The sequence below is a fragment of the Dermacentor albipictus genome, chromosome 2 (assembly GCF_038994185.2).
Source record: "Dermacentor albipictus isolate Rhodes 1998 colony chromosome 2, USDA_Dalb.pri_finalv2, whole genome shotgun sequence".
In the NCBI taxonomy this organism is placed as follows: Eukaryota; Metazoa; Arthropoda; class Arachnida; order Ixodida; family Ixodidae; genus Dermacentor; species Dermacentor albipictus.
Genome location: NC_091822.1, coordinates 54,855,289 through 54,870,672, shown reverse-complemented (window position 1 = coordinate 54,870,672; position 15,384 = coordinate 54,855,289). Strand labels below are relative to the sequence as shown.

At 47.3% G+C, this 15,384-nt stretch overlaps 1 protein-coding gene across 6 annotated transcripts in view; it reads right to left on the bottom strand.

Moving 5' to 3' along the window:
• Nf1 (neurofibromin 1) overlaps positions 1 to 15,384 on the bottom strand; it is a 175,105-nt gene that overhangs the window by 16,501 nt on the left and 143,220 nt on the right. For all 6 annotated transcript variants that reach the window (XM_065431661.1, XM_065431663.1, XM_065431662.1 and 3 more), the window contains 4 exons: positions 13,372 to 13,597; positions 10,152 to 10,341; positions 3,016 to 3,303; positions 66 to 166 (listed from right to left, as the gene is read on the bottom strand). In XM_065431661.1, coding sequence (XP_065287733.1) covers positions 66 to 166; positions 3,016 to 3,303; positions 10,152 to 10,341; positions 13,372 to 13,597 — 805 coding nt within the window. The remainder of the gene's footprint in view (positions 1 to 65; positions 167 to 3,015; positions 3,304 to 10,151; positions 10,342 to 13,371; positions 13,598 to 15,384) is intronic.

Sequence of the window (15,384 nt, the reverse complement as noted above, 5' to 3'; positions counted from 1 at the left end):
TGGCGAAGTAAGTGTAAGCAGTGCACACTGTTTGCTTTGCTTGCAAGGAGCTGCAGTATACTCACATGACGGGGAACACTTTGGGGAAGACCACAGAGGCCTCGGCCAAGTACTCGTACAGGATGCGCGTCTCGTTTTCATCCGTCGCAAAACGCACAAGGGTCGCCTGCAATGTTAAAGGAGCCAAAGCTTTCACTATATCGCATGTTACCATCGTCATCATCATCATCATAATTAAGCCCACCGAGAGAGAACTCCCTCCCAGAGACCTCAAATAACCCCTGTGCTGCTTGAACCAAATCCGCAAATCACTCCGCTTGTACGCTCGTCACCATCTCTGGCTCTCTGCCATCTTTGCCTGCCCGCCCTTTCCCTTGGCACCCGTCCTCTTAGATATTAAAGGGCACTAAAGAAATAGCAATTTTAGTTGTATCAGTAGATTACCTTTCCACAATACCAAAAAATGAGCTCCTACCATGAAAAAATGGTTGCAAACCAGACTGGATGCAACAACAAAAGCCGGGTGGTGGCAAAGTTGCTTTCATGTCCCCACACCAGTTTGTTGCGATGTCATTGTTTCGACTGTCTGCATGGGCCTAGTTAAAGAATAGAATGTATTCCATTGGTAAAGAGGGAATACATTCTATTCTAAATGAGCCAAGGATGGAAATAGTCATATTTTAAGAACATTACGCAACGCAGCAACAACATGCAAAAAAAAAAGAACTGAAATCTGTGAGTTCACTCTGAGGCAAAGCTAAACCTCACTATAACAAAGTAGGTAAAATCGGCAATTTGCTTCGTTATATAGAAATTTCGTTTGCGTTGAAATTCGACCTTATATGCAAACAAGTACAGTCGCCAATCGATTTTTCTTGTACTAAATGGGGCTGGAGAATTTTCCAAATTATTGGCCAATTGAAGAAAGCAAATTTGAATGAGAAAAAATTTATTCTGATGAATTTGGGAGTCGGCGACAAACAATATGGATTCATGCCACGTCGACAGTTTCTTCAAATTGGCGGTATGAATTAAGCAAAGCCAGCAACGCTTTTACATGTACTGCGCCACCACAGCTGATGGCATTGCCCGCACTGGGACGACGCTATAACGAAAAGCGCCAGCAGCGGGGAGCGAATGCTTCATCTGCCTCTCACTCCAACGGGTCACAGAAAATCTAGATTACGGAAGCTCCAACATTAAACGTGCGGGAAGACAGCTACCATGACGCCATGTCGTCTCGGCATGCCCGCTCTTTTCACATGTTGCAGATTACCTCTAAAGCAGAGTGCACAGCTGTGTATGCGCTCAGCCGGATTTACAGCTATGCGCAACCGCAGCCGCGACGTGTGCCAGAAATCGCGACGAGCGCCAACTTATGACACCTCACTCCCTCCACCCCGTCCGCTCACACGTGCATAATTGCGTTACCGAGATCTCGCTCTCCTCCCTCTCTCTCCCCTCTGCTTGTGCGGGGAGGTGGCACTCGTGAAGCCACCCTCTTTCTTGTCTGAGCCTCGCACACTTTCACTCACACCTAAAGCACAAAGTGTGCGGGACACGATATGATCTTATCGCACTTGGGCTTTATACGGAACATGAATACTTTGGCGGTCGATCGCTCTTGTCGTGCTGCACACGATTTGAGAGGTGCATTTGCAAGCAGACGCTTGTAATTCAATCATTTGACCATTTGCGTCCGCAGAAGTTTCCATTTATTGCCTCGGCATTCCTTGGCGGTGGAAGTGAAATTTCGTTATATTGAAACTGCATACATACACGCTTTGTTATATTGAGGTTCTAAATGCAGGTTTTCTATGAACAAGAGGTTATGAAAAGTTAAACACTTCGTTATAGCAAGAATTTCATTATATTGAGGTTTAACTGTACCAGCACTGGTATTTCGGTGTGAGATAAGACAATGAAACTTTGACCTCCATTTTCTCTTGAATGATCAACCTCTTACTGCTAAAATAATGAAAGTAGAACTCTGAAAGACTACTTCATCAGTCTGAACTGGCTCAGTGCTTCTCTTTAGTGCCCCTCAGATACGCGATTAATTATTTGAGCTACCTAAGTCCCTGTGCCCCTCTCCGGGTTCAGGGTAGCCAAGCAGAGATAATCTCTGATTAACCTCCCTATCTTTCCTTTGCCCTTCTTTGTCTCTCTCTCTCTAAGCATCAAGCGACCTGCCTAACTGCACTTCTTAACCTCAACTGGCATCATCTGCTCACACTTTATCACCAATCGACATTGCCGATATTCTACTTCTTTACTATGCCTTCCATTTTCATCTCCATCACTCATTGCAGAGTCTCGAGATTCCGTTCAAGTTTCTTTGTTGCGATCCAAATTTCATTCCCCATAGGTCAATGCAGGCAGAATATGGCTGTTACAGCTAATATGTATACTTTATGTGCACAAATAGAGCGCAAGTCGCTTCCCAGGAATAAAAGCCAGAGAAGGAGCCTCCCATTATATTCAGAACCATTCAATGCCAAACGATGCAATTTTTTTTTTTAAGCTACGATTTACAATGGCAAAATGTGATGCGCTCGACCACTAGGCTACTCAGCTACGAGGGAAAGCCAGCCTCACAATGACAATAAGTGCAAGTGTACAATTGGTGGGAGTGACTCAGTGCAGTGAAAAGGAGTCGGTTTCATAGCACGAAGGAGTCCACCTACAGTAAAATCATGCAGATTCTATGTGCTGCGGGAATCAAAGTTAGCAATGCTTACGCATGCACTCTGTCCCCACTACATCACTCCATGTGTGCCGTCTCCACTCTACTACTGCAACCTCAGCACCATGTCATCTCACTGAACTACGTCACAGTTTGCACCAACCATTCGGTGTGCATTATAACCTGTCCTCTCGCCTTTTTGTAAGTCGAGCCATCAAACTGAACCTAGACGGCTTTTCAATCCAAGGCTCGATGCGACTGACACAATGGGCTACCTAAATGCTATTGTACCCAGTAAATAATCCCGAACAAGCATGAGGACCACTTACGAGGACAGTGAGCACCAGGGCCTGAGTGGGGAAGTCTGTGAGCACCTCGGGGTCAAGCAGGACGTTGTCCTCATTCGAGACAGACACACGGGACGAACGCGGGGGTGCCAAGGCAGCATCCCCTTCGGCCGTGCCGGGCGGCCCCTTTTGTGACCGAGGTGTCGGCATAGAGCTGCTGCGCTGGGTGCGGAACAGGGGACGGCCCCCGCCCTCGCTAGTGTCCAGGCTGCGCCAGAACTTGGGGTCCTTGGTCGACGACGGAGGGCCGGGCGGCGTGCCCCCACCACCCTGAACACGCACGGCACAGAACGGGCCTCAAAGGCTACTCGGGTACATGCACTGCTAACATTATTGAAGACCCATGGACAGACCGAGCAAAGCCAATGTATACACGTAACGCACTGTTGCACTGATTATTACCGCGATCTCGCTCCCCTCCACTCTTTCCCTTAGCTCACGCGGGGAGGCGGCACTCGTGTGTGAAGCCACCATCTGTCTTCCTCACCCTCACACACTTTCACTCGCATCTAAAGCCCAAAGTGCGCAAGGCATGATAGAATCTTATTGCACTTGGACTTTCTACTGAACATGCTTAGCTCCACTTCTGCAGTCGCTCTTCTTGCGCTGCACTTGATTTGAGAAGTACGTTCGCAAGCAGCAACTTCTAATTCAACCGTTTGACCATCTGCGTCCTCACAAGTTTCCATTTATTGTCTCGGCATTCCTTTGCAGCAGAAGCGAGATATCTTTGTATTGAAATGGCATATAAACACACTTCATTGCATTGAGGTGCTAAATACATGGTCTTATTTGGACAAGATGTTATGAAAAGGTAAATACTTCATTATATCGAGAATTTCGTTATAAGTACTGATGTCTGTTTATACCGAGGTTTAACTGTACCTATATTCAGCCGTATTTGTGCCGTTTCTATTCTTCGTATTTTTTTTTTTGCATGATGCTTGTCAATATTCAATGTAAGTACTATAGCAAGACATTTGAAATGCAAACAACTTAGAGATAACTTGAATGCATTCCCTCATTTCTGCTTTCAGCAACTTCTGTAATGGCGGCACGATTTCTGATTGTACACTTAGTGAGAGGCCTCCTATACCATCCTTGGTGACCAAACTAGCAGCAGCGCAAGACCATGCTGTCAGTTTAATTATACAATAGAATACAATGCATTTTCCTGCATTATAATATTTATCTTTCGCACTTTAGAAAATTATAGACAACAACCAACATGCCCAATTTACTGTTCTCATGAAGAAAAACCAACATGGCGTTGCTATTAGTTGCACATTACATACCTTCAAAGAATTCTTTCTAGAGCAGAATAGACATTAAAGGGCCTTGAAACACTTTTTGAACACAGTAAGAAATTGCTTCCGATCTGTCATAGAGGCTGCTGTGAACATGTAAGCCAAATATTCACTGCATAGTGCGGGGAATTTACAATCTTCTGTCAAAAACAGCGAATGGTTGCTTGTTCTCACTTCTACCACGCTGTCACACAGCTGCATCAAAAGCAGTTGGACCCACAAAAACTATAGGCTGATTTTGTGATCGTCAGACTATCCTCACTAATAAATTATGGCTAGTTTTGAGTTGAATAAATGAAAGATATACAATTAAACCCCTCTATAACGAACTTCAATATAATGAAATTCATGACATCAAGCAGTATTTACCTTTTAATAACTTCTTGCCCATTGAACACCATGTATTAAAACCTCAATATACCAAAGTGTGTTTATACATGATATCAATACAGTATACATTCGTTACAACGGGCCTGCGTACAACAAACTTTTGTATATAACGGACCATATTTCAATCTTAGTTTGGTCTGCCTATTTTATTAATGCAACGAAGTTCGCTTTTAACGGACCGCACTAAACGGACTATCAGCCACAGCGGACAAAATTAGCGGCAATTTTTGTGAAAATCGGATGTATAAAACAGACTTTTGCCGTGCCGACACGGGCTGGCAACTGTGACAGTCAGCCAACGTTCGTGGCTCAACATCTTGCGCACGAGGGAGGGAGGAAAGCGGGGTGGAAGCGCGCCACCTTCTGCATGTAAGGCACGGGGGGAGGCGAGGGAAAGAGAGGGGTTCTACTCTGGTGGCTGCTGCGAACAACGCGGCCACACGGGCGCCGTACCTTGAAAGCGATCTGCAATCTGCTGTGCTCTGCTTTCGATGTTTAGTTCGCACTGATGTGAGAGACAGCATGAAGGTCAGTTCGCTCACTGCTTCTGCCGCACTTATCTTGCTTAATTTGCTATCGCAATCGATGCTTTGCTTTTCAGGCAAAACTGCGACACTTTTTGTTTGTTTTTTACTTTGGATGTTCGTCACTCACTATTTCCAATAAAGTTGTTAGACATCGCGACGAAAGTTTCGAAAGTGAGGCGTCACGGATATTACAGACTTCGGATAAAAGGGACATTTTTTGTCGGCTTATCAAGATCCGTTGTAACGAGAGTAAACTGTATAATGAAATTTCGCTGCAGCCACGAAGGAATACTGAGACAATAAAATGAAAACTTCTGCGCATGGAGATAATCATAGAATCACAAGCAGCTGCTTGTCAACGCACCTCTCAAATCAAGAGCGACCGCTGAAGTAGAGCAGCGTCGTGTTCCGATATATATATATATATATATATATATATATATATATATATATATATGCGGACTTATATTCACTTATATATGAGTCCGCATTATAAGCGGTACTGCACTATATCAAATACGCCATTTTTAGACTTTTATTCACATGCAAATATGGTCAACCCACCTTTTATTATGTATTTTACACCTTAACGCGCAGTAAAGCACCAGAATTGGACACTAAACAAAACGTTTTATTTTTCTTCAATGAAAAGATGCCGTTATCTTCGTCTGGCGCTGAGCCTTCACCGCATTATGCACCATCTCATCTTCAACAGCTATCAGACGCTGGGAAGCTTTCTCGCTCAAGCCCTTCTGCGCGCAGTACACCCTGAGCTTGCTTATGTAATCCAGTGCATCTCTGTGCGAAAGTTCCGGTGTGCTGTCTCCTTCGTCATCGTCATCATCCGATACACTGTCATCACGATCACGCACTGCTGCTACAATTGCTTCGTCCGAGTCTGCTTCTTCGCAGACAAAGTCATCGCAACCCTCGTTCACGAAGCCTTCAAATGTGTCGTCCTGTCCAACAATGTTCTTTTTCACCAGATCCGACCACACATCATCCGCGTTGAGGACTTTGTCGACATCGTCACCGCGGTGGCTATCATCACTCCTCACATCAGGATCGCTGACCCCGGCGTTGCGCACAAACCCCGCCTTTGCGAAACACTTGGCGATGGTTGATGCTTTTATCTGCCACCAAGATGCCGTGATCATGTCGATAGCACTCCGCAGGTTTACCTTCATTGCTTCGTCTCGCTGAAGGTTAATCAGCACTCTTTTGCATATGCCGTCTCTTATAATGCGCTTTTACTGCAGAGATTACGCCTTGGTCCATCGGCTTGCTCTTGGCTGTGGTATTTGCGGGCAAGAACTTGAGGCTCACTGCACTGAGCTTTAAACTTACACGATGGGCACTGCAGTTGTCAAGAACTATGACAACTTGTCGCTTTTCTGACACCATGTCCTCGTCAAATTTTTAAAGCCAAGTTGCAAATAGCTCCCGAGTCATCCATGACTTTCTGTTGGCCTTATATGTAATCGGCAGGCACTCTCGTTTTTTGAAACAGCGCGGCCGCGCCGACCTTCCGATCACAAATAAGCGCCTCTTGTCGCTGCCATCCATATTGGCGCAGAAGAGAACGGTAAACCGCTCCTTCGAAGCCTTTCTACAGGAGCAGCGTTCGTGGGACAGTGCGAGTGTGCGGTTTGGGAGCAAATTGTAAAACACGCCAGCCTCATCCGCAATGTAAACGTCCCGCTCAGCGTACTTCGCTAGCATGGTCTCCATGTTTATAATGAGCCAGGCCTGAACAGTAGAATCAACTTGTGTGCTCTCCCCGGAGACAACACGGCAGCTTATTCCGTGACAGTCCTTAAATCGCTGAATCCACCCATTTAATGGGTTGAAACTATCAAGGCCCAACAAGTTTGCAAATGACCTGGCCTTTGCTTGTAGAATCGGACCACTCAAGGGCACATTCTGGGCTCGCACCTCGCAGAACCACTTGAATAAAGCGGCGTCGACATCTTCATCCATATTCATACTTCGATGAACCCTTCATCCCTTCATACTTTGATGAACGTATCCGCTTCCTTTCTAGTGGTCCACAATTTTCTTCCAGTTGCTGTTACACCTTGTCCCTGTACTTCCAAATTGCCGACACTGTTGTGTCAGCGATGCCGTACCTCTGCGCGACGAAAACCTTCTTTAGGCCACTTTCGACGTCTTTAATAATACTTTGCTTCGTCTCCAGGGATAAAGCTTGCCGTTTTCTTGAGTTGGAAGGATCAGGCGCCATGGCAACTTAGCCTAGCACGATACAAACGCAAGAAAAGAAAACACGTTTTTCGGTAGCTAGGCCTACGAAGCTGGCAGCACACTTCGGTATCACAAGACGACGACTTGCGCGCACCCATACAGGAGAAAAGGCAGAAAAGTGGCGCATGTGCAAAGCCAGCCTGTTTCCCCTTCTCTTCCACTGAGTGGGACCCACCCCGTTACGACGGCAGCGCGGGTGCTCAGTCTGGCTCAGCCCCGCCATGGCCCCACCCTCGCGGCGCTGCACAAAGAAAAGCAAAAGATAAGGCCGCTAGTTGCGCTTCTTTCTTCGCACGCTGTACAGTCTCTCTCTCCTCTATTTTTCTCCCCTCTTGCGATGGGTTTCGTGGCTTTCTTCTCCCTTTTTGTAAAGGGTGCGGGCATTGTAGTGCCGAGGGGTGCGCTTCCTTCTCTTCGGAGAAACCGCACTATACCCGGTCTTCCGTCGTGCGCGACCGCGCACTAAGCGGTACGCTGACACATTAAACTCTATGGGAGGCGTACTGGTGGTCACATAAAGCCGCATTATATGCGGTCCCGCACTATAGGCGGTTACGTTATAAATGGTCTATGCTGTATATATATATATATACATATATATATATATACATACCGTATATACTCGTGTAAGGGCCGCACTTTTTCTTCGAAAATTTTGCTAGGTGCGGCCCTTACACGAATCAGGCCGATTTAGTACAGGCAGTACAGGCCAAAGGTCTGTACTGTTTATGCAACAGTAGCAGAGTGCAAGAGTCACAAATGACATGCCAGAAATGTTTTTATTCGGATTCCATTTCGCTGTCCTCGTTCTCGGAGGAGCTCGCCTCGGCGTCCGCGTCTTCCCAGAGACGGTCATCTTCGGTGCCGTTCATGGAGTTCGAAATTCCCGTTACCTTGAAGCTTTTAGCAACTACTTCTACTGACATGGCACGCCACGCATTCAAAATCCATTCACACACCTGTTGGAGCGACGCCCGCTTCAGCCGTCCTGTAGGGGTCTTCTCGTGGACGCCTCCAGCCATCCATTCAGAGTAACATCGGCGAAATTCCACTTTGAATGGTCTGTTGACGCATACGTCGAGCGGCTGCAGCACACTCGTCAGGCCACCGGGAATGACGGCCAAGTCCGTACGAGTTGCGGCAACTCGGTTCTTGACGCGGTCGGTCAAGTGGCCCCTAAAGCTGTCCAAAACAAGGAGGGCTTTCCGTTGTAACAGCCCTCCAGGTCTGTTTGCCCAGACGGTCTTAATCCAGTCAACGACCAGTTCCTCGGACATCCAGCCCTTCTCTTGCGCACGTACGACGATTCCCTGAGGGAACTTCTCTTTTGGGAGAGTCTTCCTTTTAAATACGACGTACGGCGGAAGCCTCCTGCCGTCTGCCGTGATGCACAACATCACAGTGCACCTTTGGCGTTCTGCACCAGTCGTGCGCACAGACACACTTTTCGCACCTTTTAAATCCACTGTGGTGCTTTCCGGTGCATCGAACCACACAGGTGTCTGGTCCGCATTCCCAATTTGGGACAGGTCGTATTCATGCTCCCTCCTGAGAGCATTCACGAAGCGATGAAACTTAATGACGTGGTCTTCGTACTCGCGCGGCAGTTTTTGGCAAATCGTCGTTCGGCGCCGAATAGAAAGCTGGTTACGGTTCATAAACCGCGTAGCCCAGCCCCGACTTGCCTTGAATTGTGCCGGGGGTATTTCCATGTGGCGAGCGATGCTGAGGGCTTTGACGCGTATCATGTCAGTCGATACGGCGTAGCCGTCCCTTCGTGTGTCGACGACGTAGTTGACGAGCTCGCTTTCGAGTTGCGGGTACTTGCACTTTTTCCCGCGAAACGCCTTTCGGCTCCTGTTAGTAGCGGCGAGGGCATCTTTCTGATTCATCCAGTAACGCACGCGCTTCTCATCGACGTCGTACTTTCGTCCAGCTTCCCGCTTCCCGTGCTCCTCGGCATAGTCAATCACTTGCAGCTTAAATGCTGCAGTGAATGATCTCAGATGCCGGCCCATCGTCCGTCACGTGCGCTGGCTTCTGCAGGGTTCACTACAACCAACAAAGTGACACCGACGACACCGATCTGAAGTCGCGCTGCCAACGTATCGACACGATGCTAGGAACGATGCCAACAAAGAGGCCGCACAAGGCAAATATGGCGGCGCGCTGTCAACAGCGTGGTCGGCGCGTCGGCGGAAGTAGAATAAAAGCGGAAAAGCGTGCAGCGCCATCTGGCTGTAAATGAACTAACTACACTTTTCTGGCGGGACATTTTGAACTTTTGTTTTTTTTTTTTCGAAATATCCGCTTTCAAAGTTGGGGTGCGGCCCTTACACGAGGGCGGCCCTTACACGAGTATATACGGTACATATGCATAAAGTTCAAGTGTGATAAGATCCTATTGTGCCTCAAGTGCTGTATGCTTTGGGTGCGAGTAAAAGTGTGCGAGAGTGAGCGAAGAAGAATGGTGGCTTGATGAGCGCCGTCGTCCTGAGCAAGCTCGTGGCAACATGATCAAGCACGCGTGAGGGTGTAAGGGAGGTGGGGAGGTGCGAGGCAGGTTTATGCACGTCTCCCTTTCTAGTGCCTCTGCCCGTTTGAGTAACTGGGGGCTGCAAGGTTGAGGTACCTGCTGCTGCTGCTGTGCCTGGCCCCCTCCTCCTCCCTGGGCAGGGGTTGTGGTCCCCTGCTTGGCAAGCCGTGCCTGTGCCAGGGCGTTCTGGTCAAGCAGGTCCCAGGACTTCTGGCGCCGGCCGCCCTGCTGCTGTTGCTGGCCCAGTGGAGGGGGAGGGTGCAGCTGGTTGGCACTGCTGCTGCCCCTGCACACAAGGGAAAGGGATCAGTGAGGGTGCGTTCAAGTGGCAAAACGTTTGAATCTAACTGAACATCTCAAAAGCGTTTTCTTGCTACAAAGCTGACAAAGTACAAGCTGACAAGTGCGCGTTGTACCTCTGTATCTCGTCTATTTATATGCACTAAAAACCTCAAAGCTACAAGACAGAAACAGGAAAAAAAAGTGCATTTTCTTTTTTCCGTTTTTGAATACAGTAAAATTCCGCTACAACATAGCAATTTCGTTTCCCCATCAAAGGTCCAAGGAGTTAGTGCATGAATATTCCCACCACAACACTCTTTCGCTTGCCATTCTGCTCCAACAAAAGTTTTACGAAGTAGTGCTGGGCTTGAGAAGTTAATTTACCGTGCAGGAAACGCCAAGTCGAAAACCAAGTGCATTCTGGCATTCTCTACATTCTGAAAGTTTGAATGATGGGTCGACTCCACCAGAAAGTGCCAGGGACGACTAGATCTCACAGCACTGCACAAACATGTAGGCTGTCACATTCCAACAGTGATGGCAACGAGCTGGCTGGCCCTCCTTTGATGATGACTGAAACAAGTGCCCATTATTTCTTTGGAGCCACAACCAATATGGATTTGCATGGGACCACATGATGGCACTGATTCCTACTTTGTTCGTTTTATGCCGCTGCAGGTTGCATGCGATCTTGCTCTCTCAACGGCAGTGTGGCAACTCCAGGCAGAAATTGAAAGTTCATTCATTTGGAAAACAAGGCACACATTATTAGACAAGCCTCAAAAGGCAGAAAAGGAAAAGGCAGCGTTGTGTCACATTTGGCACTTTGCTCGTACCTGCTGATCCCACAAGCGCAGGCCAGGCCTAAGCAGTGCCGCTTCATTGAAGTCGGCAACCAAAGTTGTGGTTTTGTGCAGGGTCAATAGAGCGGTCTTGGCAGCCACCGTATATGGCATATGGAAAGCCGAGGAATCACCTCAACAAGACAGGTGAGGCTGTGGGCAACAACAACCTGAACAGCGGCAACTCACTTCATTGTTGCCATGTTTGCGACAACGCAGACATGGAAAAGTCAGGAAAAAATCTAGAAAAAGACTATGTAGCATCTGAGATTTCAGGTGCCATTAATACACTGGTTCTGCGGAGTGGGTGATGGTGCCACAAAGAAGTCCCATAATCAAGGACAGAAAAATCAGGCATCCGAAAAATTTGTTGGCAACTGTAGTACTAATTTCACAATAAAATGTGTGCTTCAGAAAAATTTTTCACATCTTCCATGAATTTGATTATGGGATCTAAACAAGACCAGGAACTAAACTAGACTAGGAACGCAATGAGAACTATGGGAAATAATTGGTACCAAGAACTTAGCTGGTCTGGGAATGGGAGTTATGTGAACTAAATGGGACCAGGAACTAAACCAATCCGGGAGAGGGTGCTAAATGTGACCAGAACTTAGCTGGTCTGGGAATGGGAGCTATGTGAACTAAATGGGATCAGGAACTAAACCAGTCTGGGAATGGGTGCTAAATGTGACCACGAACTTAGCTGGTCTAGGAATGGGAGTTATGTGAACTAAATGGGATCAGTCTCTAAACCAATGCGGGAATGGGAGCTAAATGAGACCAGGAACTTAGCTGGTCTAGGAATGGGAGTTATGTGAACTAAATGGTACCAGGAACTAAACCGGTCTGGGAATGGGTGCTAAATGTGACCACGAACTTAGCTGGTCTAGGAATGGGTGCTAAATGTGACCACGAACTTAGCTGATCTAGGAATGGGAATTATGTGAAATAAATGGGATCAGTCTCTAAACCAATCCGGGAATGGGAGCTAAATGAGACCAGGAACTTAGCTGGTCTGGGAATGGGAGCTATGTGAACTAAATGGGATCAGGAACTAAACCAGTCCGGGAATGGGTGCTAAATGTGACCAGAACTTAGCTGGTCTGGGAATGTGAGCTATGTGAACTAAATGGGATCAGGAACTAAACCAGTCCGGGAATGGGTGCTAAATGTGACCAGAACTTAGCTGGTCTGGGAATGTGAGCTATGTGAACCTAAATGGGATCAGGAACTAAACCAGTCCGGGAATGGGTGCTAAATGTGACCAGAACTTAGCTGGTCTGGGAATGTGAGCTATGTGAACCTAAATGGGATCAGGAACTAAACCAGTCCGGGAATGGGTGCTAAATGTGACCAGAACTTAGCTGGTCTGGGAATGTGAGCTATGTGAACTAAATGGGATCAGGAACTAAACCAGTCCGGGAATGGGTGCTAAATGTGACCAGAACTTAGCTGGTCTGGGAATGTGAGCTATGTGAACTAAATGGGATCAGGAACTAAACCAGTCCGGGAATGGGTGCTAAATGTGACCAGAACTTAGCTGGTCTGGGAATGTGAGCTATGTGAACCTAAATGGGATCAGGAACTAAACCAGTCCGGGAATGGGTGCTAAATGTGACCAGAACTTAGCTGGTCTGGGAATGTGAGCTATGTGAACTAAATGGGATCAGGAACTAAACCAGTCCGGGAATGGGTGCTAAATGTGACCAGAACTTAGCTGGTCTGGGAATGTGAGCTATGTGAACTAAATGGGACCAGGAACTAAACCAGTCCGGGAATGGGTGCTAAATGTGACCAGAACTTAGCTGGTCTGGGAATGTGAGCTATGTGAACTAAATGGGATCAGGAACTAAACCAGTCCGGGAATGGGTGCTAAATGTGACCAGAACTTAGCTGGTCTGGGAATGTGAGCTATGTGAACTAAATGGGACCAGGAACTAAACCAGTCCTGGGAATGGGGCCTATGAGAACTAAACGGGGCCAGTGTAAGAGCTGGGCAAACGTAACTAACAGCAACGTATCAATGACATTCTACCATATACCTTACTGATGTAACATTTTCCCATACAGATCAGTTGTAAGCTGAGCAACTGCCCTGTGTCTTTTCATTTGTGCACATCTTTGATTTCCAAGCAAGTACCAACTCGTATAACAACGCACTCATCTTAGTGGTGCAAGAGAGTACTTACCCAGCGGGCATGAGGAATGTTGGTGGACTGGATGCTGTCGCACCTGTGGCCGATGGAGAGGAACCGCCTCCAATGGCCGACGAGGAAGACGATGCCAACTGCGTCGGCAGGGAGGTGGGCACAGGGCTGGGAGGTGTGCGTGCCAGTGCCTCTGACGCCACCCGCGTCGACACCCGATGCTTCAGATGACAACGGCTGCGCACCTCCTCCAACACCGACACCAGTGCTGTGTGGTACACACAGAGAAAGCATTGACTTTTAACAACCACATCAAGTTCGAACAAGGCACAATACAGGTGCTGACTAACCAAAGGAAATGTTAAAAACAGAGCACTCAAGCATCCTTGTGTGCCCAAAGCCCAATGCCCTGGTTGCACTCTTTTTGTACTCCTTTGCACGGCTGTTGTATGCTTTTTTGCATTCTTTCATATGCCCCGCGGTGTGTGTCCTGTAACTTTAGATGCACAAAGCCTAAAACTCCTGAATGTGCGCTGCTGAACGAAAAGAGAAGTTGCCTGCTTATATTCCATCTCAACGAATGCATGCAGGGCAGTCAAAGCTACAGAGCTTGTCAGCCGTTGAGGAATGAAAATGGCGAAAAAAGGCTCGACCATTGCAACCACTATGCGCCGCTAATGCGTTTGTGATTCTTCAGTTTAATGTTGGCACTGCAGGAATGATGACAGACATTGGACGTGGACTTCTCCCTGTTCTTGTTCCAGGCTGGTTGACGAAATTCGTAGCTTTGACTGCAGTGCATGGATTTGGCGAGACGGAGTTAATATGCAATCTATGACCTCGTACATATTTGTCTGAATTTGTACATTTGTCATATAGGTGATGCTGCATACAGGAAAGGCCGGGCATTATGATAGTCTAGGGGAAGCTGGTGGTGCAATAAAAAGGTCACCAACTGAGGTGAGCATAACAGTTGGCGGAAGTGCCTAACATGGGATTGCTGCGTAACTAATACCGTACATACTCGTGTGATGAACATACTCCTTTGCCTAAAATACCAAAGTAAAGTTGGGGGGTGTATTTATTATCCAGAGTAAATTTTATGGGAACTTTTTCGAAACAGCAAAAATTGAAAAGCAAGAAGGTAATGATTTGAAAAATGCATTACATAACTTATCATTGCAGTAAAAATACACATGCACTATCTACAAACTGTAACTGCATTTTTATTGCACTTCACTCTGCATCGGAACAACCAGACCGGTCATCCAGGTGGCTGGCCGCTTCGTGCACATGGTGGTTCTACAACCACTCGTCCTCGCAGCCGCTTTTAGCTGCCTGCCGTTATCGCAAGCGTCACACTGAAACGCTGCTTTTCGGCACCTGTAGTTTTGACAAGCGCGGTATGTGCCTTTTTCCTCGACCGTCCCGCTCATCGGCAGGTTAAAGTTAACTGGTGTTTGATCAGCATTTCCATTTTGTGAGCAGATAAACTCAGTCCCGCAGCAGGCGTATAACTCGACTTAGGACCCATCGCACTCAGTGAAGCCCAAGAAAGGCCAAAAAACGAGCAACAGAGATGCGAATTCGACACCCTGCCAGACTTCGCCCACTATGCCAACCAAGTGCCGGTTGCCCCATCCTCACTTGGGTTCCCCGTGCCCCATGCCCACCTGCGCATCACGTGTGCTCTATATTATGTCAGAGTAAAGTCCGTAAACTGTGTACAGTTACTTTTGCAGAGAGCCAGTTGCGTTTCTTTCTCTCTCTAGTCTGAGAGGTGCCTTTGCGCTGGCACCAGCGGCAAGCCTGCATTAAACATTAAGTGCACTTATTTTAAGCACATGTGCGAGAGTAAAAGATCGTAGTCTCTCCAAAAAACTACAGCACAGCTGTTCGATTGTGGGACTGTGCACGAGCAAAGTTCGGGGTGCGTTCATCATGCGAGTATATGCGGTAAATGCTCTATGTGTTGCTGAAGATTGCTCCTTCATATCACAGGACAGATCTGGTTTTGAGATTCACGCTTTTGCATTAAACCGAGTAAATATACTG